Source organism: Podarcis gaigeae, assembly GCF_964106915.1.
Source record: "Podarcis gaigeae genome assembly, chromosome: 18".
Classification (NCBI taxonomy): domain Eukaryota; kingdom Metazoa; phylum Chordata; class Lepidosauria; order Squamata; family Lacertidae; genus Podarcis; species Podarcis gaigeae.
In genome coordinates this window covers 12,542,698-12,568,887 of record NC_139696.1, presented here as the reverse complement: position 1 = coordinate 12,568,887, position 26,190 = coordinate 12,542,698, and the positions used below count along the sequence as shown (strand labels likewise).

General features: G+C 49.5%; 2 protein-coding genes and 1 long non-coding RNA gene across 4 annotated transcripts in view; 1 reads left to right on the top strand and 2 right to left on the bottom strand.

Moving 5' to 3' along the window:
- LOC310835890 overlaps positions 1-26,190 on the bottom strand; it is a 230,989-nt gene that overhangs the window by 170,278 nt on the left and 34,521 nt on the right. The gene's annotated exons all lie outside the window — the stretch shown is intronic.
- LOC310835853 (cocaine- and amphetamine-regulated transcript protein-like) lies at positions 5,955-9,487 on the top strand. The gene is made up of 3 exons (XM_083720840.1): positions 5,955-6,093; positions 6,387-6,470; positions 9,143-9,487. Exons 1-3 carry the CDS (start codon positions 5,965-5,967, stop codon positions 9,248-9,250), a joined length of 321 nt encoding a protein of 106 aa, XP_083576966.1. The 5' UTR covers positions 5,955-5,964; the 3' UTR covers positions 9,251-9,487.
- Positions 10,636-26,143, bottom strand: LOC310835630 (zona pellucida sperm-binding protein 4-like). 2 transcript variants are annotated; one of them, XM_083720496.1, is made up of 12 exons: positions 25,496-26,143; positions 24,083-24,204; positions 23,494-23,593; positions 20,715-20,870; positions 19,115-19,302; positions 18,266-18,363; positions 17,922-18,049; positions 16,235-16,424; positions 14,090-14,237; positions 11,687-11,774; positions 11,442-11,555; positions 10,636-10,847 (listed from the first exon to the last, which is right to left on the bottom strand). In XM_083720496.1, the coding sequence occupies exons 1-12, from the start codon at positions 25,668-25,670 to the stop codon at positions 10,651-10,653; spliced, it is 1,704 nt and encodes a 567-aa protein (XP_083576622.1). In that variant the 5' UTR covers positions 25,671-26,143; the 3' UTR covers positions 10,636-10,650. The 2 variants fall into 2 exon arrangements, with proteins under 2 accessions (XP_083576622.1, XP_083576623.1); XM_083720497.1 differs by lacking the exons at positions 23,494-23,593; positions 24,083-24,204; positions 25,496-26,143 and adding an exon at positions 22,538-22,752.

The following is a 26,190-nucleotide window of genomic DNA, read 5'->3' as shown; positions in this document are numbered from 1 at the left end:
TCAGCAAAAGAACTGGAAGAAGAGGAATCATTTCAGCTGGTGCCTTGGGGAGAGTGTTCCACGAACAGGGAGCCACCATAGAAAAGGCCCTGTTCTCATGTGCCACCCTCTGGACCTCTCATGGAGGAGGCACATGAAGAAGGGCCTCAGAAGATGAGCTCAGTGTCTGCGTCGGTTTATACAGGGAAAGATGGTCCTTCAGGTATTGCGATCCTGAGTCATTTAAGGCTTTATAGGTCAAAACCAACACTTTGAACTGGGCCTGGAAACTAATTTGCAGCCAGTGCAGTCAGACCAGGATCAGTGTAATATGCTCAAACCATCTTGCTGAATTCTGCAATGGCTGAAGTTTCCGAACCGTCTTCAGAGGAAGCCCTACGTATAATGCACTGCAGTAGTCTAACCTTGATGTTGCCAGAGCATAGACAACAGCAGGCTCTCTCTGTCCAGCTAGGAGTGTAGCTGGGCCACCAGCCGAAGCTGATGGAAGGCACTCTGGGCCCCTGAGGCCACCTGAGCCTCGAGCGACAGCAAAGGATCCAGGGGGACCCTCAGGCTACGAACCTGCTCCTTCAGAGGAAGTGTCACCCCATCCAGAGCAGGCAATCTCCTGCCCATCTGGTCTAGGGAACCCCGCACTAACAGCGCCTCCAGCTTCTCTGGATTGAGCTTCAGTTTGTAGGCTCTCATCCAGTCTGTGAGGCAAGACAGCAGTCCAGCCTGCAATTCTGGATGCCATTCTGGCATTTGCCGGCCCCTGTGAGAAGAGAGTGCTGGACCCCCTTGAACTGACCCAGCTGCTCCAGGCTCTTCGGGCTCCTTATGCTCGGATTTGCTGAAGGTTGATTACTGTGGAGCTGAGGGAACCTTCAAGATCTCCATGGGAAGATTCTTCCCAAGCGCCCAAAGGCTGGAAAAATAGCCGGCTGCTGCCCCTTGCTGTCTAAAATTGGCATTACAAGATCACGAGATTCTCTAGCAGCAGATGGTTTCCTCCGATGGAGCAAGATTTAATAGTGGCCCCATTTGCAACCTGCAACGTATTTCAAGCAGAATCTACTTGATATACAAACGAACATGAGTGCAAATGGATGCTTTAGTTGAGGTTCCTACATTTCAGGGGGTTGGACTAGATGACCACTAGGGTCCCTTCCAACTCGTTCTATGATTCTATGAAAAAACGAAATGCAGGGGACAGAATAAAATACACCACACAGTCAAAATAATTATTAAAGCCAGGCAGTTGGTGTGGTTGTTGTTGTTAATTGAACCAGCTAGTTTCTTTCTCTTGGCCAGGGCCATCCAAAGAACCAAGCAGCCAAACAGAGGCACACCCCCCCCCACATAGATCAATGAAAACCAAGGGGGTCCAGATAGACTGCCTCTGGACCTGGAAGTTCCATAAGAACACAAGAAAGAGCCCGGCTGCTGCATCAGGCCAGGATCCCCACATGCCCCACAGGGAAAGCCACTAACAGGATCCGAGCACAAAAGCCCTTTACCCGCTCCTGGCCTGGGTTGCCCTTGTGAACAGACTGTGACCTGGGGCTACTGGCACCTCCCAGAAAGAGAAGCAACGGTTGCCCTCTCTGTCCTTCACTGCCACTGTTCTGGCTCAGATGATGCTCATCTCCCTGGTTGCTATGGCAACCAGAGACAGGGCAAGGCTCCCCTGTGGAGTGAAGATGCTGGTTGCCACAGCAACGGCCCCAGCATCCTCACCTGTGGATGGGGAGGATCCAGGTCCTGTGCCCTCTGAAGATGCAGCTGTATAGCTGTAGTTTAATAAAAAGCAGCACCTGTAACTGCCCTTGAGTTGATGTTTTTACACACACACACACACACACACACACACACACACACACGGAAAGGGGAAATCCTGAGGATTTTCTCTCTGAGAAGCAGGATGTCAGTTCCTTCAAGCAGAACCAAACAAATGTCTTGGCAAAGTGTTTGTGTTTGGCATTTGAATCAGGGAGGCCCGACCCTGCTCTCTTGGCCTCTTTCAGCCAAACCATTTTAAATGTACAATATATGCCTGGTGTGTTTTCATGCCTGGTGTGTTTGAACAGCCCATGTTTGTTCATTAATAAATCAGTTTAAATTGCTTAAGTTGTCGTTCTTAAAAAAAGAAGCGCTGTTAATCTGATTCCATTTGTGAATTGCTTCCTGTGTGATCTCTTGAAGTGACTTCAGAATAAAGACATCAATGGCTTTTAAAAAATCCATATTTTTTAAAAAATAGAATATTAGGATTGTAGAGTTGGAAGGAATCTCCAAGGGCCATCTAGTCCACCCCCTGCAAGGCAGGAATTGCAGCTATTTCTGGAAATATATCTCTTGGTCTAACAATAAGGGGACAGTGAATCCATGTCCTAGTGAGAGACATCACCCCATAAAAAATCAACATAAAATTTAAATCAAAGCAAGTCTCCATTGCCCTCTCTCTGCCACATCTGGGCTTCAGGTAGACATAGTCTTGGTGAGCGTATATTTTGGCTCTAGATTTCCACGGACTTTGCAGAAGGTTGTGGTGTGGTAATAAGTTGCTGGGATTCTCGGGAGGCGGCGTCTGCTTTGAATGTGCAGTGTGTGCATGCATACACAATCTCAGTATCCTGTTTTTCGTAGAATCGAAGAGCTAGAAGGGACCCTGAGGGTCATCCAGTCCAACCCCCTACAATGCAGGAATCTCAGCTCAAGCATCCATGAGAGATGCCTATCCAACCTCTGCTCAAAAACCTCCAAGGAAAGGAAGGAGAACCCACAACCTCCCAAGGGGCCCATTCCACTGTCAAACAGTCCATAAATTCGGAAAGTTTTTTCAAATGTTTAGTCTTGTCACTTGAAGCCATGGGTTCGAGTGCTGCCCTTCAGAGCAGGATAAAACAAGCTTGCTTCCTCTTCCATGTGGCAGCCCTTGAGATATTGAAAGATGGCTACCGTACCTCCTTTCATTTTCTTCAGCTCCTTCAACCGTTCCTCTTAGGCCTGGTTTCCAGACCCTTGATCATCTAGGTCACCCTCCTCTTCACATGTTCCAGGTTCAATTGTGGCAGCCATAAGTGGACACACAGTATTCACCTTTTTTGCTGCAGCATCACACTGCCAGCAGCCAGGCGCTCATGGAGCCTCCAGGCCCAGAGGCAATCTATCCACATGCCTTGGTCCTTTGGGGCATTTGGTCCCTGTGAGAGCAGGAGGCTGGGCCAGATGGATCCCCTTGGAGCTGATCCAGCAAGCCCTGCTCATGTACATGCAGCACCCCCTCTACCGCTCACCTGCCTGCCCTTCCTTTTGCCTCAGTCTGGACTCGCACACAGCACCATGGGCAGCCATCCATCCTGCCACTGCCCCGACAACCTGAGCCAGGAGGAAGGGCGGTTCTGGGCTCTTCTTACCTGCAGGTTTTTAAGCAGAGCTTGGGTGACCATCTGCCCTGAATGCTTTAGCTGAGATTCCTGCCTTGCAAGGGGTTGGACTGGATGACCCTTGAGGTCCCTTCCAACTCTACAATTTTGTGATTCTATGAAGCCTTCCGAATGGAGAGAAGTCCAGCTTCTGACCCACTCCCCCAGCCACCTTGGCCCACGAGGCGTCTCCAAAGACCAGGGCACTTTAGGGAGAAAAGCAACACGAAGCCCAGGCAATCTGTGACTCTTCCTCCTCCCTCCTTTCCGGCTACTCAGACTCTCAGCCGCCCCTTCAAGGTTTAACCTGCTCAGGGATTAAACTTTGCATGCGGTCAGGAGGCCTTAATCCCCCTCTGCAATTCCTGGGATTCAAGAGCATGCGGCTGACGTCCCTATTTTCATTGGAGAAATATTGGAGGGTCTGGAGTTATGCAAAGGGAAGTTTTATAGGGAAGTTTTTTAATGTTTGATGCTTTATTATGTTTTTATATATGTTGGAAGCCACCCAGAGTGGCTGGGGAAACCCAGTCGGATGGGCAGGGTATAAATAGGAACATTACTACATTATTATTATTATTGTGGAATAGGATGTCCCCATTTCCATCAGGGAAATGTTGGAGGCTAGGCGGTTGTGGGTCCCATTAAGATTGGACTCAGCAAGTGTCCCTGCCTCTCGCCACAACTGAGGAAGGGTTGCACACAAACTTTCTCCATTTTTTAAATAGATGATGATGGTGATAATTTATTATTTGTACCCCACCCATCTGGGCGGCTTCCAACAAAGGTAAAAAATACATTAAAATGTCAACATTAAAAACTTCTCACATATTAAAAACTTTTTACATCGAACCTGCCACCACCGATGCCCTCCGTTGGCCAGCAATGCCCCAATCCACGCCAGCTTTTCAGTTTAAGAAGAGGGGCCCCTCTAGCTCAGCACCCTGTCCTCACAGGGGCCAAGGATCAAGATTCCCAGGGCCTAGGAATCCAGGTGGACTGCCTCTGGAGCTGGAGGCCCCATTAGAAGAGCCTGGCTTTTGGATCAGGCCAGTCTTCCTGTTCTCTCAGTGGCCAGGCAGATGCCCCAAAGGGAAACCTATAAGCAGGATCTGAGCATGAGAGCAACACTCCCAGACACTGGGATTCAGAAGCATCAATGCCTAAGTCTGAGGAGCCATCCTGGCTAGACGCCCTCAATAGCTCTCTCCTCTTCCAAAGCCATCCAGGTTGGTGGCCATTGCTGCCTCTTGTGGGAGAGAGTTCCACAGTTCAGCTCTGCACTAGGTGAAGAAATCCTTCCTCTTATCTGTCTGCATCACTGGATAGCTGCGAGTTCCAGTTTTACGAGGGAGCCTTTAAAATGCCGTTCAAAGTGCTCTGTGCAACCCAGAGGCTGTCACACTACCACCCTGGCAAAAAGACACCCAGCACCTGTGTTTGGCATTTTCTGTTTCCAAAGACACCCCAAAACAGAAGTCCAGGTCAAGAGAAGTCACAGTGCCACTCTCTTCTGCCTTGGTGAGGCCACACCTGGAATACAGTGTCCAGTTCTGGACACCTCAGTTTAAGGAGGATGTTGACAAATGTCCTTCAGCAGCTGCAAAGTGCCCTGCCCTGATGCCAACTGAAAGAGACCCTCCAAAGGTTCAGAGGTCAGGTAGGTGGGGGTTCTGAGCCTCTGAATGCAGCCAGAAGGGAGATTTTTCTACAGCGGTTGGGTGGCCACCCGTCAGGGGTTTTCCCACTGCAATTCCTGCATTGCGGGGGGTTGGGCTGGATGATTCTTGGGGTTCCTTCCAACTCTGCAATTCCATGATTCTAGGGTGCTCCCTGATTTTACAATATTAACACATTTATATGGTGCTTCCTGATTTTATAGTTTCAACACTTACCTGTTGGGTTTCTCCTTCCCTGCTCCAGAGGCCGCAGTGGTCCCATGGCGGACAAATAGCTGGAGCAATTAAAATCGATTGGCCCCTGAGAGAGGCTGGAGGTGTTTAGGTCTCCTTCAAACTCTCAGCATGATCTAATTTATTGCATTTGGGGTGGGTGGAGGAAAAAACCTCGCCACAATCCCATTTCTCTGTGGACTCTAATTTCCCTTGATGGACATTTATTTACTTTAGAATATTGGGTGACCCGGCCATGACGCAGTTGGAAACCCTTCGAAATGACCCCATTGTGTGCGTGTTTTGGGGGTGGAGGAAGAGGGGGCCTCTGGGCATTCAATTACATCCTGCCAAGCTCCTGGGGAAAACTTTTACAATTATCTCCTTTGAGTCAACATGGCTGCTTGAAAAATTCATGGCACCCAAAGGGGCAATTCTCCTGCGGGTGCAAATTGGGTGACATGAGGTTGGCGTTGAGGTCTGTCTCCAAAATGCAAGGTCCACCCACACCTTTTCCCAAGACAAGCCCCCGTAAAAAATGTGGGGGGGGGGGCGGGAGATAGAAAACCAGACACGCCAATGGGTCTTTTTGCAAGAGCCGGGGTTATAAAACCTTCTCTGCTGGCCGGGAGGAGAAGGCAGTCGGGTCCTGGTCCAGCACTATGGCCAGCTCCAAGCTCCCCATCCTCTGCATAGGGTGTGTCCTCTGGCTTTTGGGGGCCAGAGAAGAGGTGGTGGGACTCCGGGGGGCCGGTGTGGGTGCCCAGGAGAGCCAGGAGGAAAAGGAGATGGTAAGCTGGGAAAGTGATCCTTGCTGGTGGGGCGGAAGAGGGAGAGTAAGCAAGTTGCTCAGGGCAGGGGGATCAGTTGGGAGAGCAAGAGACTCTGAATCTCAGGGTCGTGGGTTCCAGTCCCGTGTTGGGCAAAATATTCCGGCAGGGGGTTGGGCTGGATGATCCTTCAAAGTCCCTTCCAACTCTGCAATTTTTGGATGTCCCTTCTTCAGCTCCTCTGCACCCCTTCAGCTCCTTGGGGGCCTGTTTTACACTTCTCTGAGCAAAGCTTCCCCCCTTTTGCTCTGCAGATTGGAGCCCTGAAAGAGGTTCTGGAAAAGCTGAAGAGCCACCAGCTGCCGTCCATTGAGAAAAAGCTGGGCTGGGTGCCCTCCGTAAGTATTCTCAGACTTGCATACTTTCCCCTTGCATTATGAATTGTTCTGAATTATTATGCCTCCACTGTCCTGCTGGACATCTTTGGGAGAAGAAAAGGCTCAGGAGTGAACCCTCCACAAATCCAGAGTGGAGTCCCCAAGGCGGTTGGGTGGCGACTTCTACGCCTCCTCCCGGCAACTCCTTTGGGCCACATCAGCCAGGCAGAGAGGGGGGTCTTGACATCGGGGCAGCCCAGGACCTCCAGACACACAGCCCAGGCTTGTGCCCCAGGGAGGACACAGGGGTTTGACTTCACCCCTTGAGAGGCACACTCCATTGTCTCTCAAGACAGATGGATCTGGATCTCTCTCTCGCTAATTAACCATTTATCTATCCATTTAACTATTTTACTAATTCTTTAGCTCACACATTCTCAAACTGTAGTCTGAGGAGCAGAGAGGGGTGTGTGTGTGTGTGAGAGAGAGAGAGAGAGAGAGAGAGAGAGAGAGAGAATGAATGACTGACAGATGCCAACAACACGCCAGTTCTGCTCTGTAGATGCTTTAGTTGAATTAGGGGACACCCAGTAACTGCCATGGGCCTGCTCTAAAGTTGGGCTAGGAGCTGGACAGAGCTGGCATGTTGTTGGCATCTGTCAGTCATTATTTCTTCACACACAAACATCCCTGCTCCTCGGACTACAGTCTGAGAATGCACCAGCTAGAGAATTAGCAAAATGGTGAAATGGATAGATAATTGCCAGGCGCTTGGATTTTCCCAGACATACATGGAATACTGAGGTCGGCAGCAGTGTTCAGGCAGAAACTGGAAAAAATGACGGGAAAAACCAGATGTATGGCAATCCATGTCAGCAGTGCCGTTTTCCCATACAAACTAAGAAAAACTCCACAATTTTTCTGTCCGAATTTTCACTGTTTGAAATGCAGCAACCCTACAGAAAGGCCTGGGTGCAAGCAGGCAGATTCCACCCAGCTCTCCATTGACTGATTAGGGCTGGGCGATAGAACGTCCCAAACCAGTTTCAAATCCATATTGTGATATTGGTTTCATAATTTTTGACCTGGCAATATATTGTGAATCATGTGCCACGTGCTATGTAAAAATCACAGTGTGGGGAAACGGAAGCCAGCCAGTGCTTCTTTCAGACATCGTGATATATATTTCTACATTGCAATACTGAGCCGAGTTGTTTCTGTTAATTCTTTTAAACAGCCATCAGAACATAGTGCTCATGTCCACTGACTCCCATCCAGCCTTCCATGGTGCTCTTTTCTATAATGTATATGATGGATGAAATGTAATTTAGAAGCTTTATACTCCTTTACTACTTCTAATTTACCCCTTAAATGCGGTAATTCTAAATCATTTAACTACCAATTCTCATCTGTTGCTAGACTTTAAATCCTGCATATGTTTTAACATAACCAGATTTTTCCAAAATATTTCCATTCTTCAAGGAATTTTTCCTCATTCTTTAATTCTCAGAGTTAGTCTAGCCATGTCAGATTAGTCCATCATCTTCATAAGCCAATTTTCTTTTGCGGGGACTGCCTCTTCTTTCCATTTTTGCATGTATCCTTGCTGCCGTCATAACATACATAAACAGATTAAAGAATTCCTTTGGTCTAACAAAAAAAGCCTCAGGTTTCACTTTAAACATTTTAAAAAACTCATTATAAATCATTTCCCAATAGCCTTTCTGCGGGGCCACCACAGAATATATGATGTTGTTGGAAGGGAGCCTACAGGTCACCTAGTCCAACCCCTGCAATGCCAGAATAAACCAGATATTCCCCAGCTCTGATGACCACCTGCCTCTAATGCAGCGGGTGGGGGACACCCCTCTTGCCACAACCCCCACCCCCCAACATCACCAGACTTTTCCAGGAACAGCTGCACATCCCTGCATTGCAGGGGGTTGGACTAGAGGACCTCAGGGTCCCTTCCAACTCTGATTCCGTCTCTTGAATTCGGCCACTTATTATTGAGGGGAAGTGTGTGGAACAGGTCTCAGTGTTTTGATATCTGGGAATGGAGTTGAGAGATGACCTAACCTGGGGAGAAAACACTAAAGACCTGATGAAGAGAGCACAGCAGGTGTTATATTTTCAGAGAATCCTCTGGAAAAATAATCTCTCAAAGGACCTGTTGATGGCATTTTACCATTGTACTGTTGAGAGTGTCTGTGTGTGTGGTTTGGGAGCAGCACGGTCAGGGAAAGAACAATGCTTTCCAGGGTTGTAAAAACTGCGGAGAGAATAACTGGGTGCCCTCTTCCCACCTTGGATCAAATCTATGTTTCCAGGTGCCATAAGAAACCTGCAGAGATAGCGCAGGATAGTGCGCACCCTGGAAACAATCTCTTTCAGCTTCTGCCTTCTGGAAGAAGGTCCAGGGTTATAAAGACTAGGACTAGCCGCCTGAGAAACACTTTCTATCCAAATGCAATTTTGGTTTTAAACACAGTGTAAGGTAGTCTCTATGGGAGTATATTGTATTTAAAAATGGGATATCACGAGTTTTTAGGGGGCTAACCAAGCTGGGATAGCTGGGTTAGCAGGCTTGTTGGTTTCTGAATGTCTGATGTAGATTCCCCCCCCCCCCCCAATTTCATTGATGTGTATGGGACAATGACAATAAAGATGACCGTATCTCTCCCACTTTGCAGTGTGATGCCGGGGAGTCCTGTGCTGTCCGGAAAGGGGCGCGCATTGGCCGGCTGTGCAGCTGCCCTTGGGGGACATCGTGCAACCTGCACATCCTGAAGTGCTTGTGACGAAGAGGAAACGGAACGGGGGGGGACAGGTTTTTGGACAAAAGGAAGCCTTTGCTCCCCCCCATAAGCCAAACCAGCAGCTGGGGAAACTGCAGCACCCGAGTCTTGATGTGACCCAGGAATGGAGCCTGCAAAGCCAGAAAGGTTCATTACACAGACAGGCCGTTGGGGGAGCCCATCTAGCTATTGTCTACACTGACTGGCAGCAGCACCAGCAGCTCTCCAGAGTTTCAGCCTCAGGGGACCTTCTGCAGGCAAGACTGCTGGACTGAAACCTTTCCCTCAAAAACAAAGCTCCATGCAGGAAGAGACAGCAACAACATCCCTGAAGGGTGGGCCACCCAAACGCCACTTAAATAGAATCACAGAGCTGGAAGGAGTCATCCATCCCATAAGGCCACTTCCTCAGCTCCTGTTTAGATCATCCCTTTGTTGTCATGAGGACTAGAATCCCATTTCACTTATTTCAGGAGCAAGAACAGCTGCTCTGCATGCAGAAAGTTTCCAGCTTCAATGCCCAAGAGCAGCATCTCCAGGCAGGGCAGGGAAAGACCCCCCTCTGCCTGCAACGCCAGAGAGCTGCTGCCAGCCAGTGCAGGCAACACTGAACCCAATGAGCAAATGTCCCAATTAGGAATACTTCTAATTGCCGGGATCGGCTCCCCCGGAAAATCTTCTGTTCTCAGAGCCACAGAGAGAAGAGTCTGCTGCGGATTCGGATGCGAACAAGAGAGGGCAGCAAAAACGAGGCCAACTCCTTATGCATCCCTTCCAGGGATAAAGCAATTTACCTGCATTAAAAGCTCCTCCCCCCCGTCCAAGGGGTGGAAATTTTGGGGAGCATCTCCAATCCCCCCAGCAGGGAGCAGCCAAAGATTTTCCCATCCTCCAAGCTCACTTGTGACCTGCTGAGTTTAGGGCAAAAATGGGGTGTTGTTTTTTAATAGCCCAAGAAAATAATAAAAAAGAGTTTCAGGCAGTGCTGGTTTATTTGTGTCTGTGTGGGTTGGGTGGGGGAGCAGACAATTTGGGGGTCCCCATTTGAGGAAGGCAAAAAAAGACTGATATCTAAAGGTGTGAGAGTTATAAAGGCCAGAGAGAGTTCTGCCAAAAAACAAAGCTGATGGCCTCTCCTTTTAAGCAGAGGTTGGAGGGCCACCTGTCAGGGATACTTCAGCTGAGATTCCTGCATTGCAGGGGGTTGGACTAGATGATCCCTGAGGGTCCCTTCCAACTCTATGATCTTATGACAAAATAGCCTGTTTTCCCAGCCAAGGCAAAAGGGTGAAGAGGCGGACAGGCTGCCCAGACGCCGTGGGGTCAAGTGGGACAGGCAGGGAGGCTGGCTGGCCCAGGGAAGACAGGAGCCAAGCTGGGTAGCTGCCTTTTCTCTTTCAATTTTATTTCCTCTCACGCATAAGGAAGGCTTTGGCCTCCCACGCATAAGGAAGGCTTTGGCCTCCCACAGCCGCCTGGTGTTTCTTCAGGGCGACGACTGAGAACATCCCCACGGCCAGAACGGCCACCAGGCCGGCCACCAGGAAGAGGATGTTGTCCCACTGCATCAAGGTCGAAGGGTAGAGGGATTTGGGGGACACTAAGAGAAACAGAGAAATGTAGAATTAACAGTAACCCCAAAGAGGCAGGGTTGAGAGAGAGATTCGGGCTGCAGACACATTCAGCAGCTTAAAAACTTCAGTTGGTAGCATGCAAGGCTCTTAATCCCAGGGTTGTGGGTTTGAGTCATGCGTTGGGCAAATTATTTCTTTCTTTCTCTATAAAAAGTTTATGGGAGGTTTTTTAACATATTGAGCACTAAAATCCAAACACATTCATAATAAAAAGCAGTATGTCAAAAAGTTAATAATGAAGAGATAGATAGATAGATGCCCTGTTCTTCTGGCTGAATCTGGCATCTAGCCCAAAGAGGATGCCACTTAATTCCTGAGCACGTGCAAAGCGAAGGCTAGGAATGCCTCTGCATGAGCCGGGGCGGTTTATAGGGCTGGAGACTCCCAGGGTCTCTCCCCAGAGGCCACTTGTGTCCTTTTTTATATAGAATATTATTTTATTCTTTTTCGCAAAGAGGCTGCTGATAGCCTGACCAAGTAAAAGCTTATTCTAGCATCACGACTGGTGGGGGACAACTGAATAAAATCTACTCCCCAAAATTTTTTGCCGCCCGCGTTACCTTCGTGAACGACCATGTCCGCGTCCTTGTGAAAGAAGTTCACAGGGCCGTCTGATGTCACCAGGGTCAGCCACTTCTCAGGGAGACGGCACTGCCCAGACGATGCTCTGCGACCTGGAGGTGGGATAAACACATTGGGGGGTTCAGGGGGGGGAAAGCACAACAGCTGTGCAATGATCCCCCACTATGTGGCCTGGCCCTGCCCCCAAATCCCCCCACAGCCTCAGAAATAAACGTGGACTCACTCCTGCCAAGAGGATTTGTGTTGCAGGAAATGCGGCAGCTCTCCAGGGCGGATGGGGCGCAGGCAGAAGCGCTGCAGTGGAAGTAGACCTGGATTGGGGAAGCGGGGCAGAGAGAGAGAGAGAGATGATATGGTTTGTGCCAGCTTTCCCCCACCCCTTCCGGGACAGCTCCCTGGGGAAGCCGGTTTCGCACTGGCAGCCCCCAGTGAGGAAGAGCGGAACTCGTGCATGGCCATTTACGCCCAGGGTTGCCCACACTGAATGGGAGCTTCTGCCCACTGTCTTTCTTAAAATAAACCAAGATGCTAGTCCTCACTATTTTGAGCAAAGGATGGAGAGCATTAGTAATGGGTCACCTGGAATTTCAGATCCTCCCAAACTGGTGCCAAAGTTTAGTGCTAATTTTGTGCCGTGAACCCCATGTTTCATAGAATCATAGAATCATAGAGTTGGAAGAGACCACAAGGGCCATCGAGTGCAACCCCCTGCCAAGCAGGAAACACCATCAGAGCACTCCTGACATATGGTTGTCAAGCCTCTGCTTAAAGACCCCCAAAGAAGGAGACTCCACCACACTCCTGGGCAGCAAATTCCACTGTCGAACAGCTCTCACTGTCAGGAAGTTCTCCCTAATGTTTAGGTGGAATCTTCTTTCTTGTAGTTTGGATCCATTGCTCCGTGTCCGCTTCTCTGGAGCAGCAGAAAACAACCTTTCTCCCTCCTCTATGTGACATCCTTTTATATATTTGAACATGATATGATAGTCTTTATTGTCATTGTCCCATGCAGAACAATGAAATTGAAAAAATCTACATCAGACATTGAAAATCAACAAGTCTGCTATCCCAACCTGGTTAGCCCCCTAAAAACTCTGATACCCCATAACGAGATACAATATACTCCCACAGAGACTACCTTACACTGCGTTTAAAACCAAAATCGCATTTGGATAGAAACTGTTTCTCAGGCGGCTGGTCCTGGTCTTTATAACCCTGGACCTTCTTCCAGAAGGCAGAAGCTGAAAGAGATTGTTTCCGGGGTGCGCACTATCCTGCGCTATCTCTGCAGGTTTCTTATGGCACCTGGAAACATAGATTTGATCCAAGGTGGGAAGAGGGCACCCAGTTATTCTCTCCGCAGTTTTTACAACCCTGGAAAGCATTGTTCTTTCCCTGACCGTGCTGCTCCCAAACCACACACACAGACACTCTCAACAGTACAATGGTAAAATGCCATCAACTGGTCCTTTAAGAGATTATTTTTCCAGAGGATTCTCAGACAATATAACCTGTGCTGTGCTCTCTTCATCAGGTCTTTGGTGTTTTCTCCCCAGGTTAGGTCAGAGAGAGTGATGGTTTAGGGGCAGTCCCAGGGGGAAACCGAGGCAAATTCAAAGCGAGTCTCCCGGCCCCCCGGTTGGGGTCAGAAGGTTGTGTGCAGAGCTGAAGGACTCCTGCAAAAACACTGCAGACCCCACACCTCTGCCCCACAGACCCTCTTTGTGGAGGCACTGCATTGGCAAATGGGGCAACTGCAAGCGCACTCCAAGTGTGACCCACACCCATTTTTAGAAGCCTAATAAACAGCTGCACAAAGTTTTCTGTTGAGCACTTCAGTACTGAGGTGCAGAGGCAGCCCCCCCCAGCAATAGGAAAATAAATTTCCATTTTGGGGCATATTAATAATGATAATTTTGGGCAGCTTCCAACAACTTAAAACACAGTATTTTATAAAGCAAAAATTGTCCTAATGGATGCCGTTTTGCAAAACTGCTTCCCCTTATGCAGTGGTTCCCAAATGTTTTTCCTCTGGCGACTATTTAAGAATAAAAATTTACACATTATTTTTGCCAACAAAAAATGCATTAGGAAACACAGCCAGGATTGCCCTCGGTATCTCTTGGTTGTTCTTGCTCTCATTTCGAAAACATATCTATTCATATTGTGCAAATACATTTATTTTTTGATACTATACTACACTTAAATGTTTAAATGCTTTTCTGTGTTTTTGATGTATTGTTGGGAGCTGCCCAGAGTGGCTGGGGCAGCTGTCAGGTGGGCGGAATAAAACTGAAAAGGAAATCAATTATCCTCCTCCTCCTCCTCCTCCTTTTCCCACCACACTGGGTCCTCCACACCCTTTGAGAAACCATTTGGCGGTAACACAAGTTACCCCTACTTTTTGCAATTTGGCATCTTTGGCCAGAGAAGTGCATTGCAGGATCTGCAGAGATCCAAAGTTCATGCTTGGGCTGGTGCATTCTGCCAGCAGACTGGGCTTTAAGTGCAAATTGCCTCAGATTTCCCACGTGTGTGTGTGTGCACCCCCCCAAACCCTAGATCTCTCCTTGCAGGGACGGTCAGCTCCACCCCCACAACCCGGCGCCACTGCGGAAGACTTTACCTGCCCAGAGAGCACCTGCTGGGAAGCGCCATCCACAAATGCGAAAGTGCTGACCACAAAGCGCTGGTAGTGCGTTGGAAAGGGCAGCCCAGAGTCGGCCCCGATGGGCACCAGCTGCGTCCGGTAGTTGTCTCCCTTGTAGGGGCACCTGAGGCAGAGCAAGAGGGATTGGCGGTCTTGAGATTGCATGGCTAGAAGAGAATGGGCACATCAGAACGGACTCCTTTCGCATCAAGGCCCATCGGACATCGCCCAAAACTTTCCTTGCAGAACTTTGAGCAGAAACCCCAAAGGTGCATAGCAATACTGGAGTTCCGTCAGTCATCAGCTCAGCATTTCAACAGGACTGAGGTCAAAACTTTGTCTCACCTTCGTTGCAGCCGGGGGGGGGGGGAGATTCCAGGCACCGCCCTTCCAGCAGTGCTAGAAATCCCCCAGGCGCCAGGTGCGTTTTGCAACTGATGTGGGTCCAATTGCGACCCTGTGGAGATCTCTGGGCACCAGGTTGGCGACTGGCCTCTCCGGCTTCCTTAAGCAGGTCAACAGAAGAGCTCACTGACTGCATTTATATCCCACTTTTTTCCTCCAGAGAGTCCATGGTTCACTCCCTTCCTCAGTTAATCCCCACGACCCTGTGAGGTAGGTGAAGAGGCTACAACTGATGCCAGGTTCCCCCAGCAAGCTTCATGATGGAGTGGGGATTTGAACCTTGATCTCCCAGGTCCTCATCCAACACTCTAACCACTACACCCCACTGGCTTCCTAGAGTCCTTCTGCTAGGGGGAAGTTCTATAAATTAAGTCGGTAAATAAATACAGGGAAAGCAAAATGTCCCTGAGAGAAGGATCTGAAATATTTTCCTTGAAGCCTGAATTTGTTTAATTCTGGATAGTTTTATATGATGATCTAATGTGCTGCAAATCGCTTTGAGATTTTTTCTTCTTTAAAATATAAAACAGGATTAAGAATAATAATAGATTACAAACTTGTGTGATCCACTACAATGGGTTCTGGAGAAGTAATATGAGGATTCAGTATGAACAACTAGGCCATCACTATATGGCGCTACCACCAGAAGACTAGAAAACTGGGCAAAGAGATAAATAGTAAGCTTTCTAAATAGTAATAAATTCCACAGGAAAAAAGGCGCCTAGACATTCTGCTGTGGTGACCACAACTTGTGTTTCAGGTGCCTTTTGGTGATTAGCTTATATATCTGAGTTTCTAACGCTGATCCACAGCCTCCCCTGTGATCTAAGGTTAAAGACTCACAGATTAGCCTGCAGAGAACAACCAGAGCTGATTATCAACCCACTTAGGAGCTCAGAGACCTTAATATTGCCCCACGGAAAACCCCCACATTAAAGCCTTCAGCAACGCACAACCAGGCATTCTCCATTTCAGTGGGAATCAAACAATTCTAAAATAAAATGGTAAGTATAAAACTTATACTTAGCAAGAGGGTTGGGCAGTCAGCGCAGCCAGAAAGCCACCATGAGAGCCTTTCGGTCTGAGGTTTCATGGAGAGGAAGCCGAGCAGCTAGTTCTAGTGTTAGTGATGACAGAGGCAAACTCGGCCCTCCAGATGTTTTGGGACTACAACTCCCAGCATCCCTAGCTAACAGGACCAGTGGTCAGGGATGATGGGAGTTGTAGTCCCAAAACATCTGGAGGGCCGAGTTTGCCTATGCTTGCTCTAAAAAGAAGCGTCTCCACCCCCTTTGTTCAGCCCAGACACCAAGGTCCTCCTCTGAGGGTCTTCTGCTGATTCCCTCACTGCAAGAAATGAGGTCACAGGGAACCAGACACAGGGTCTTCTCAGTGGTGGCGCCCGCCCTGTGGAACGCCCTCCCATCAGATGTCAAGGAAATAAGCAAGTATCTGACTTTTAGAAGACATCTGAAGGCAGCCCTGTTTAGGGAAGTTTTTAGTGTTTTGATGTTTTATTCTGTTTTTAATCTTTTGGGAGCTGCCCAGAGTGGCTGGGGAAACCCAGATGGATGGGCAGAGTATAAATAATAAAATGTTATTATTTAACTAGAAGCTGGAGTCTTTCTGGAAAACCGAGCCGGCTCGCCTCAAACACCCCTGCGCCCGTTTTCGTTACCCCGTAAGTCTCCGCCCCTGTGCCCAGCCAGCACTGACCCATCCTCCAGCAGCAGCCACTGTGGTTTCTGCAAGGGGTTTGTGCTGGGGGTGGCCCAGCAGTCATGCAAGACCAGGACTAGGGCTGGATCCGTCCTGGCAAGGAGACGCACTTCGACATGGACCGGGGCTCGCAGGACCTTCACCACAGGGTAGTCCAGGCCGAAGTAATAGGAGGAATACGTGGCATCTGGGGAGGGAAAGAAGTTGGAAAAATTACTGGATGGAGAAAAGGTTTCCTTCTCCGCCTCTGGAGAGACCCGAACTCAGGGGCATCCAGGGAAGCTGGGAGTTTCAGGAAGTCCTCCTTCCTACAGCGCAGAGTTTGGAACTCCCTGCCACAGGAGGTGGTGATGGTTCAGGAGACTCTCAGGGTTGTGGGTTTGAGCCCCATGTTGGGCAAAAATATTCCTGCCTTGCAGAGGGTTGGGCTGGATGACCCTCGGGGTCCCGTCCGTTTCCACAATCCTATGATTCTGCTTGGCATAGAAAGTGGATTCCCTCCCTCTCTTGCAAGACTAGAACTCGTGGACAAGCCAGTGGAGCTGAATGCTATCAGGACGGATAAAAGGAAGGACTTCTTAGTTAAGCTGTGGAACTCCCTGCCACAGACGATAGGGATGACCTGGATGGTTTTAAAATGGGGATTCATGGAGGAGGAGGAGGAGGAGGTGGTGGCGGCTATGGATGGTTACTAGCTAGGATGGCTTACTCTGCCTCCATTTTTCCGAATACCATTTACTGGGAACTACAAGAGGAGAGAGCTGCTCTCGCACTCAGATCCTGCTTGCAGGCTTCCAACTGGGGCATCTGGTTGGCCACTTGAGTAGAGGATGCCGGGCCAGACGGGCCCCAATTTGCCCAACCCAGCTGCAAGGGTCTTCCAATGCCCTAATGGAACCTCCATCTCCAGAGACAGTCTATCTAGAACTCCCAAGTTCTCTGGGGCACTTGGCCCCTGTGAGAACAGGATGGGCCCCCTTGGGCCTGATCCACTCTTCTTACGTGCAGGATCCTGTCCCACCAGCAGGGGGCAGATAGGGCCCTCTGCTCCCCAGCCAACCAGGGGGAGACCCTTTCCTTCTGACTTTAAATTTATGGTGGGTTTGAGAAATTGATTTTAAAGTTTCACAGATTTTATCTGAGAATGCATTGTCCGTATCTGTTTGGAGGCTTTAAAAACTGGCTGGATGATTCCATAATTATAAGAATCTGGTATAATCTTAGAAGGTGGTGCATTTTTAGAAGCAAGACCCTTTTGAATATATTTATTTCAAGGATTCACACCCCGTTCTTCAGCCAAAAAGCCTCCCAGAGCTGCTAGAAATTGTTCAGATTGGTTGTGCATTTTTTGATGTTGCATTTATCAATTATGACTACTTTTGTTATTTGTCTCACATTCTAAGCCACCTGGAGCATGGTTTGAACTGTGGAAAGGTGGCATAGAAATAGAAACAGGTATGCCATAAGATCAAGATAGTCCCTACTTGCAAGCTTATGATCTCACCCCCCCCCCCAAAGTGCAGCACACAAGGAAAGAGGGAGAGGGAGGGAAGAGGAAAACCTCTGAGTTTGCCACTACACCCCTGAGCCAAGACGCTCTCCCAACACAGGGGCAGCAGAGACCCCACGAGAGCCAATGGTTTATTGGGGCTCCCCACTCCAGCCCCCCAAACCAGCCCCTCACCTCGAGCCAGCCTCATCTCCAGGGTGAGGGGTCCTTGCTCGGCGACCCCAGCTGGCGGAGGCGGAGTGGCAATCTGGACGCCGACCGGAAGAGAATCCTCTGCAGAGTAGCTGCAGCGGATGGTCAGCCTGCCAGAGAGCAAGGAAATAATTGGGGGGTTTGTATTTTATTATTATTATTATTATTATTATTATTATTATTATTATTATTATTGAAGAGTCTAGTCCTCCTTGTTCCAAGGGGAGGACGCAGGAATAAGGAGCACCAAGCCTTCTGCATGCCAAGCAGGCGCTCCGGTCCTCGCCTCCCAACTGTTCTGCCGCACTGGCTTCCCCACTTCCTACCTGAAGTCGCCGTCGCGGGTGATGGAGCCCGACGGGGACGCCAAGACCTGCCGGTCTGCCACCAGCTCATTCTCATACACGTGTCGGCTGCCGGATTCCTGGGCAGAGAAAGGAAGGCCACTGGTGGGGGGAACCCTCCCTGCAGGGGAGGGACTCCATATAAACACAGCCCTTTCCCCAGCTGCCAAAAAAGACCCGGCCGCCTAGAGACAGGCCTGCTTTCCTGCGGTCACCCTCCTGTTCATCAGCGAGGAACAGCCACAGGACACTCAGAAAACATCGGAAGGCAAGGAAGGTGTCTTTGGGTTCTTCTATTCTGTGGGAAGCTGCCCCAAGGGGCTGGGCAAGCGGGAATTTCAGAATTATATACGTTTGTATACCGCCCTAAACCCACAGATCTCAGGGTGGTGAACAACATGAATTTGTTTCGTTCCGAGTTGTTCCATTTCGATGTTTTCATGTGTTGCAAACCGCTTCGAGATTTTTTTCTTTAAAATATAAAGCAGTATAGAAATTGAATGCATAAGAATAAGCCAGTCAGATTGGTGGGGTACACTTAATAAAATTATTACTATTATCATTAGCAGCTGGATTTGTAACTTTGCAAAATAGTGGCTTCATCGCCCAGGCGAGCCAAGGGTCTGATTCTGTACCCTACAGCCTCCCAAGTCCCTGTTTAAATCTCCCCCCCCCATCCATGAGGTCTAGAAGCTTTCTTTTGTTTTAGGGAAGCAGCGCCTCCCTCTGCTCCCCCAAGCATCTCTGCCCACAGAGAGAAGCGGAAGAGAGCAAGAAGCGCAGTGTCGTTCTGGCCGGGTGGCAACACCCGCGTGTCTCCCCACCCGTTACCTTGAAGGTGGTCCCGCAGGCGGACAGCGGGAACTGGAAGAAGACGAAGCCGTTGTTCCTGGAGGCCGGGGCGCAGCGCTCCCCCTGACCGCTGGCCAGGCGCACAGAGCCCAAGCGGAGGGGGGGGCGCGTGGCGTGGCGGGAGAGCGCAATGGAGAAGTGGCCGTCCGGGGTGCAGCGGGCAGTCACTGGCGGGCAGAGCGGGAAGAGAGGAAGGGAGCCTTCAGAATCAAGCAGAATCAATCTCTTTCTGCACGCAACCACGGCAGCACAAATGGTGCCCGTGAATAAATGGAGGGCACAACACCGACAGAGGAGGAATAGCAGATGGAATTGACAGAATATATGGAAGTGGATAGTAGAATAAGATGAAAGAATTCTCAAGGAAGACTGGAAATGTCATGCAGAATATTTGAAAAATCATTGTAGACATATTAAAACAATAATAATAATATATTATTTATACCCCGCCCATCTGGCTGGGTTTCCCCAGCCACTCTGGGTGGCTTCCAACAGAATATTAAAATACAATAGTCTATTAAACATTAAAAGCTTCCCTAAACAGGGCTGCCTTCATATGTCTTCTAAAAGTCTGGTAGTTGTTTCAGTTGTAAAACAGAGAGAGAGAGAGAATATGGAATAATTAGAATATGCAGCGGTAAAAGGTTAGTCAAATGATCAATGGAAGGGGAAGGGAAGTTGATAATGAAGGTAAGGTTTGTATTTGGTAAAATATTGTGCAAATTTGTAAAATTGATAATGATAATTTGGTTGCTTTTTTAAAATTCAGAACAGATCCCCAAGATTATGGCATGGCAGGGGGTTGGGTTAGATGACCCCTGGTGTCCTCTCTGGCTCATATCACAAGAGACGTCACCAGTTAATCCCTGCAAAAGGCCCAGTTCCTCGCGATGGAGGAACAGTTGCAGCATTGGGGGCTTCTTTGTGGAGAGGAAAGGCAAAGGGATTATAATAAACAATACAATTTTCATTATTTATACCCTGCCCACCCCAAAGATTATACAAGGACAAAACATTATACAGTACAATTATGCAGCAGACAGAGAATAGATTTTCCCCCTCTCTCTTGCAACACTAGAACTCGTGGCCGGACAAGGAAGCCGGACGCTGGAAGATTCAAAGGTCTTCTTCAAGCAACGCAAACTGTGGAACTCCCTGCCACAGGAGGAAACGATGGTCGCCAAGCTCAAGAGCAGAAGAGCCTGCTGGATCAGGCGCACGGGGGCCCATCTAGTGCTTCCTCTTGCCCCCACAGGGGTCAGCCTGATGCCCCGATGAAAAATGGGCAAGAAGGAGCAGCGTGTAAGAGCAGCACTCTCCCCTCCCCAAGCTGGAGAAATTGCTGGAGGAGGGAAAGGCCTTGGAGCAAAGAGTGGAGCTCAGGGATGTCCAAGGAAGATTAGGGACAGGAAAAAGAAAGGACTTCTTCAAGCACCATGTTGAACTGTGGAACTCCCTGCCACAGGAGGCCTCAATGGCCACCAGGAAATTCCTCTTCGTTGCACAGCTGCGAGTTCAAGTGTCGCAAGAGAGGGGGGAAATCTTTCCCCACTCAGCAGGACCCCCAAACCCAACGCACCTTTTTTGGCGTAATAGCAAGGCACCCCCCTCTCTGTTGGGTTGTAGCAGCAGCCCAGGCCCACACACTCCGCCTGCTGCACTTGGTGGGGGCCGCAAGGGAGCCTGTCGGGGGCCGGGACGGACGAGCAGTGGCTGACGCTCGGGGTATCCAGAGCTGGAAGGAGAGAGGGAGCTCAGTCGAGGCAGGTGGCATTAAGGTGAAAGGTCAACCTTCCGGGTTTATTTTATTTTTAAGATTAGTTTGGTTGTTGTTGTTAATTAAATTTGTACACTACCTTATCCCTGCAGGTCTCGGGTGGTTCATAAGTTTAAATCACAAGATCAAAGCATAAAATGCATAAAATGAGACCTGCAGGTACAGGGTGCGATACTAATTCAATTAATTGATTAATAATAAATAAAAGACAAGAACCAAACGCACAATCCTCCCTCGACAACATATTTTGAAAGGGCATTTGAGGAGAATGCGTGCCCCCTACCCATGGGGCAGGTGGCTTAACCGGGCGCTGCAGCCAAGCTACGTTTCCTGGATCTTGGGCGCCCTTTTCAAAAAGCTTGCTCGTTTCGCAGCCGTTTGGGTTTCACCAGCTCGGGGCGTCTTGCAGCTCAAAGCCAGCGAGACGAACAGAATTTGTCTCTTACAATTGCAGCCACAAAGACCCCCAGAGTCTCTCTTGCAAAAAGTAAAATAAAATGAGAAAGACCCACCCCCACCCCAGCCTACTGGATGCATTTGGCAGAACCTAAAACACAAAACTCGATATATTTCATTAAACTCTGAAGGATCTGTCTTTCTCAGGCAGTGCTGCCCCAGAGAGAGGTATTGTTAAGTTGTGGGTTGACATAGCCGACGACCAGCGATTTCTCCAAGTAGCTCTTTATTTTGTAAGCTGGAATAGAACTGACTGCAAACAGCTCAGCCGGCCTGCTTTTATAGGCAGCCGGCTGTCAACATTGTAACAACAGCCCAGAGTTCCCGCCTAAAATAACTGACGCGGACCTGAGGGAAAACTATCTACAGACCTGAGTGAAAACTATATACAGTATCCCCCTGCTGGCCCAGGGTGAAACTTCACTACATAACAGGTATGGGAGGCAAATGGTTTAAGGTGGACTTGATGACTATTACAGATAGATAAAAGAGGATTGACTCTACTCAACTATTTTGAGGGCCAGGATATAATAATGGATAAAACTGGCACATTACAGGCGATGTGCAGGAAGAAGGGATGAGTGGATTTTGAAATGGAAAAATGAAAAAGTTGGAAAAGCTATTGGATCTGGAGCAGCAACAGAGGGAGGGAAAAAGAACAAAAAACTGAGGAGTAGTCAGCTCTTAAATTTGTATTAAATTTTACTAATCTGGTGATAATTTGTTTAAAATTATGGAAAATCAATAAAAAATAATTGGCAAAAAGGAGTAATATTTCATTAAACTCCAAGCTATGGTGGTGCACAGGATGGTTTATTTACAGCCCTATCCCCTTGTTACAGAATTGTTGAGTTGGAAGGGACCCTGAGGGTGATCCAATTCAACCCCCTGCAATGCAGGAATCCTTCGCCCAACTCGAACCCGTGACCTGGAGATTCAGAGCCCCATTTCAAGGAGAGAGGTTTGCTGCTTTTGGGGCAACCCCATGCCAAACCCAAAATCCCTCCCTCCAGCTCTTTTGGGACGCCTTCAAGGCAAGTGGCGGCACTCCTGCACTCACAAAGGACTAGAAACTTGAAAACTCCCCAGCTAGTTTTTCACTGGGCGGCTTTTGCCAATCTGGCAGCTGGGCGTTTCTGCAGGGAGCCACCTGGCGAGTAAAGCCTTACCCCAAAACAGCACCTGGGGGTCTGCCAGGCTTCCCCGCTTGCCCATGTCGCCCACCTTCGGAGCAAAGGCCAGAGCCCCGCAAGGCCCCTGGGCCAGCAGGACAGTCGCCAAGAGGTCCAGGAGGAACATCCTGGCCCAGACCCCGAGGGAGAAATGGGGCCGGGGGGCTTTTCCTCTGGCAAGTCACCCCTGGCCCCCAATCAGGACAGGCTTCTCCCACGGCAACCCCTGCTCCCCTTTATGAGCTCACCTGCCCCACAGGAGCTCAGCCCAGCCTCAGGCAGCAGACTGCAGAGGCAGCGGACTACAAAGCCCATCAGCCACGGGCGGCGCAGTAGACTGGACGGTGGGCTTGGCGGAGGAACCGCCTGAGGAGCCGCAGCCGAGACAGGGGGCGGGTGCTGGGAGTTGTAGCACAGCTTCCAGAGGGCACCAGGTTGAGGGGGAAGGGGAGCCAGCCATTTGGTTTGCCTGGATATTTGAAAGCTGCACTTTGAGAAGAACAGAGTGAGGGTTGTGTGTGTTATTTTGAATATTAGAGTGTGGCACTTTGTGTTGTGTACACAAAACAACAGAAGCAGTAGCAGAAGCAACAGCAAAATACCCCCCAAAATCATGGGGCACAGGCATGTCCGAATAGTCGCCAGGAATGGCTTCCCTGAAATAATCCTGGGAGCTGTAGTTCCTTCAGGGCCCTGAGATTGGTTAGGAGGCCTCTCGCCTCCTCCTAGAACTACCATTCCCAGAGCTCCCCGCAAAGAGGGCCTGGCGGCTGAAGCCCTCAGGATGGGGAAGAGGTCAGCACCCTTGAACTACAGTTCCCAGGATTCTTTGGGGGGCACTGTGACACTTTACACCCGTGGCACAGTCTTCTGGTCAGGGGAGTGACCCCAGCAGGGTCAGGAAGCCTCTGCCCCCGGGAACCCCCAAGGAAAGAAGCCCTTTCACGGGGTACCTGGGAGAGGTTCGGGGCAGCTCAGCTCCTCTTTGTAGGAGGTCATCCGTCCATCTGCCGCCAGGCCTTCAATGTGGATGGTCGTCCGGTAGCGGGAATCCTAGTGGGGAGAGGATGTTGGCGTCATTATTTCATTTTTCTAGCTTTATAGAATCAGAGCTAGAAGGGGTCCCCGGAGGGTCATCCAGGACCCTCTTGCCCAACATGGGCCTTGGACCCCAACCCTGAGATTAAGAGTCTCATGCTTTACCAAGCTTCAAGTGGAAGAACCAGGCTGTATTGTTTCCCAGCCCAAAAGAGCCCTGGGAACTTTAGTTTACCCCCAGAGAGTTACAGTTCCCAGTGCCCTCAAACTACAGTTCCCAGTAGTTTAGGTGTGTGTGGGGGGGGATGAATGTACTTTAAGTGGCGTAGGGTTACTTAATCAAGCACTCCTCCTGCCCAGCCACGAAGCTCATTGGGCAATCACAACACGGCTCCCCCTTTCTCAGTCTGTCCTACTTCGCAGGGTTGTTGGGAGGGGGAGAGTTACGTACATGTTACTAGTTGGAGGGTGGGGCGGGGGCAGGTGTGCAAGCCGAGACCTTACCTGCGCTCTGGTGTAACACCCATCAAAGGCCACCCTCACCGCTACAGAGCCATCCGGATTGGGGAAGGCAGAAGTCCCACAGGTAGAGTCGTTCTTCAGAAGATGGGGGTTACCTTTGGGATCTTATTTGGGGGAGGAGAGAAGAATAATTTGTTCCACAATTTATTACCCCAGCAATCGAGCATGATAAACTCTGCAGAACCCAGAAGCTTGCTGGCTTAGTTTAAGATACCCCAATATAGGGAATAACAAATGAGTGGATTTTGGGATTTCCTATCAGCCAATGGGGGGGGGGTGCTTCCTTTGCTTTGTTGCCCAGGGTGGGGGGGGGTGTCTGTATTTCTTGGGGTGGGGCGTCCCTGGAGAAATACAGACCCTCCCACTTGGTGAGGAAGAGAGTGGTCCACTCATTAAGAGATATCATATTAATTATATATGAGAAATAATTTACTTTAGAGAATAAATGCTTCAGTGGAGGTTCAAATGGGCAGTTGATGTTTTTCTATTAAATAGGTTCCTGGGCCTGGTTCTCATGGTCAGGCTGCAAACCCAGCTTACTTGGGAGTAAGCACCACTAAGCTTAGCAGGATTTACTTCTGAGCAGACACCTGGGACTCTTTCCCTCCTGGTGTTTTATCTGCATTGATGTTATTTATTACATTCAAGTTATTCTCCCCCCCCCAGCTGCTCTGCAAAGCAAGCCCTACTCAAGAGTAACCCCACTGGAATTAACAGACACTCGTTCCTGCATGCAAATGAACAGAGGACCTCAAATATTTGTAGTAGTAGACCCTTTGGAAAACGGGCACAACCAATTTAGGACCATTGGTTCCAGTGAGGCTCCTCTGAGTAAGCCAAATATTGCCTCCGTCTGTCCCCAATTGCAGTGAAGCTGCTCACCCAAATACTCATTTCTGGAGCTAGTCCCTAAGGAGGCTTTCAAAAGCCTTGCTGGATGGAAAAGCAAAGGGTAGAGTGCCAAATTACATTGTTGGAGAGCCACGACCCCAAGGGTCATCCATCCCAACCTCCTGCAGCGCAGAAATCACAGCTAAGGGCCTCATTTTTGGTGAATTAGACTAAGCAGTTTCAGTTGGATTTATGAGTTAATGGTCACCGTTTTGCACTTTGTGGCGCATAGTACTATTGGAATAATGCTTTTTCTAAGGGTGGAGGGCCCTGGGGGCAAGTTTAGGGGACGAAGGGGACAGAGGGTCTCCAAGAAGGTTCGAGAGCCACTGCTCTATAATTATTAATATATAATAATAAATACATTTGTACACCATTGTTGTCCAGACCTTGCAAGAAGCTCAGACCAACCAGCCCCCCGCCCCCAGTTTGTGGGATTCTTGCAAAAGTGGGTTTAAAATTCTTCTTTCTTTGAAAAAAAGCTCAATTCCCGCCCTGACTTACCCAGCAGCCTTATAAGAGATGCGGAGACCTTCGGTTGGGGCAGCAGGAGGAAAGCGAGGCTCTGCTCGTCGCAGGTGGGCAAAGTGACTTCCCAGAAAGACCCCGCGGCGTCCGAGGGACCGACCAGGGTCCCCCCCAAAAGGAGGAGCAGAACCTCAAAACCCCGGAAAGGCATTTTCCGAGGGATTTCCCACAACCAAATGCTCCTCTCATCAGCTGCTAGTCCCTAGGGAGGATTTTAATAGCCCGAGGAGGAATCTGATAGGACCGGGAGTCTGGGTGGGTCTCCTGCCGGGAGAAAGGGCCTGATCCTACGGCGCACGCAGCCCGGCGGGGAGGGTTTTCTTCGATCTACTTTGCAGAAAAGCACTTTGCGTATGCTCCGTTGTTGGGGCCTCCGCACATGCTGAGGGGCGCCCCTTCTCTGCACGTCTTTAGGAGATCAGGCTTCCTCGGTGGGTTGCAGTCAGTTTTACTCAGAGTAGACCTATTGAAATTAGTGAAGTCATAGCTGTTGAGTTCAGTGGTTCTACTCTGAGTATGGCCAATGCAGGATGCAACTTTTGTCATTTTACGCAAGAGCACCTTCCTTTAATTCAGAAAGCCCTCTGCACACGCTCAGGAGGCGCCCCTCCCACACTCAGCGCATGCTCAGTGCAGCCCCGCCCTCCCTCCAGGCCACGCCCCTGCGCTCC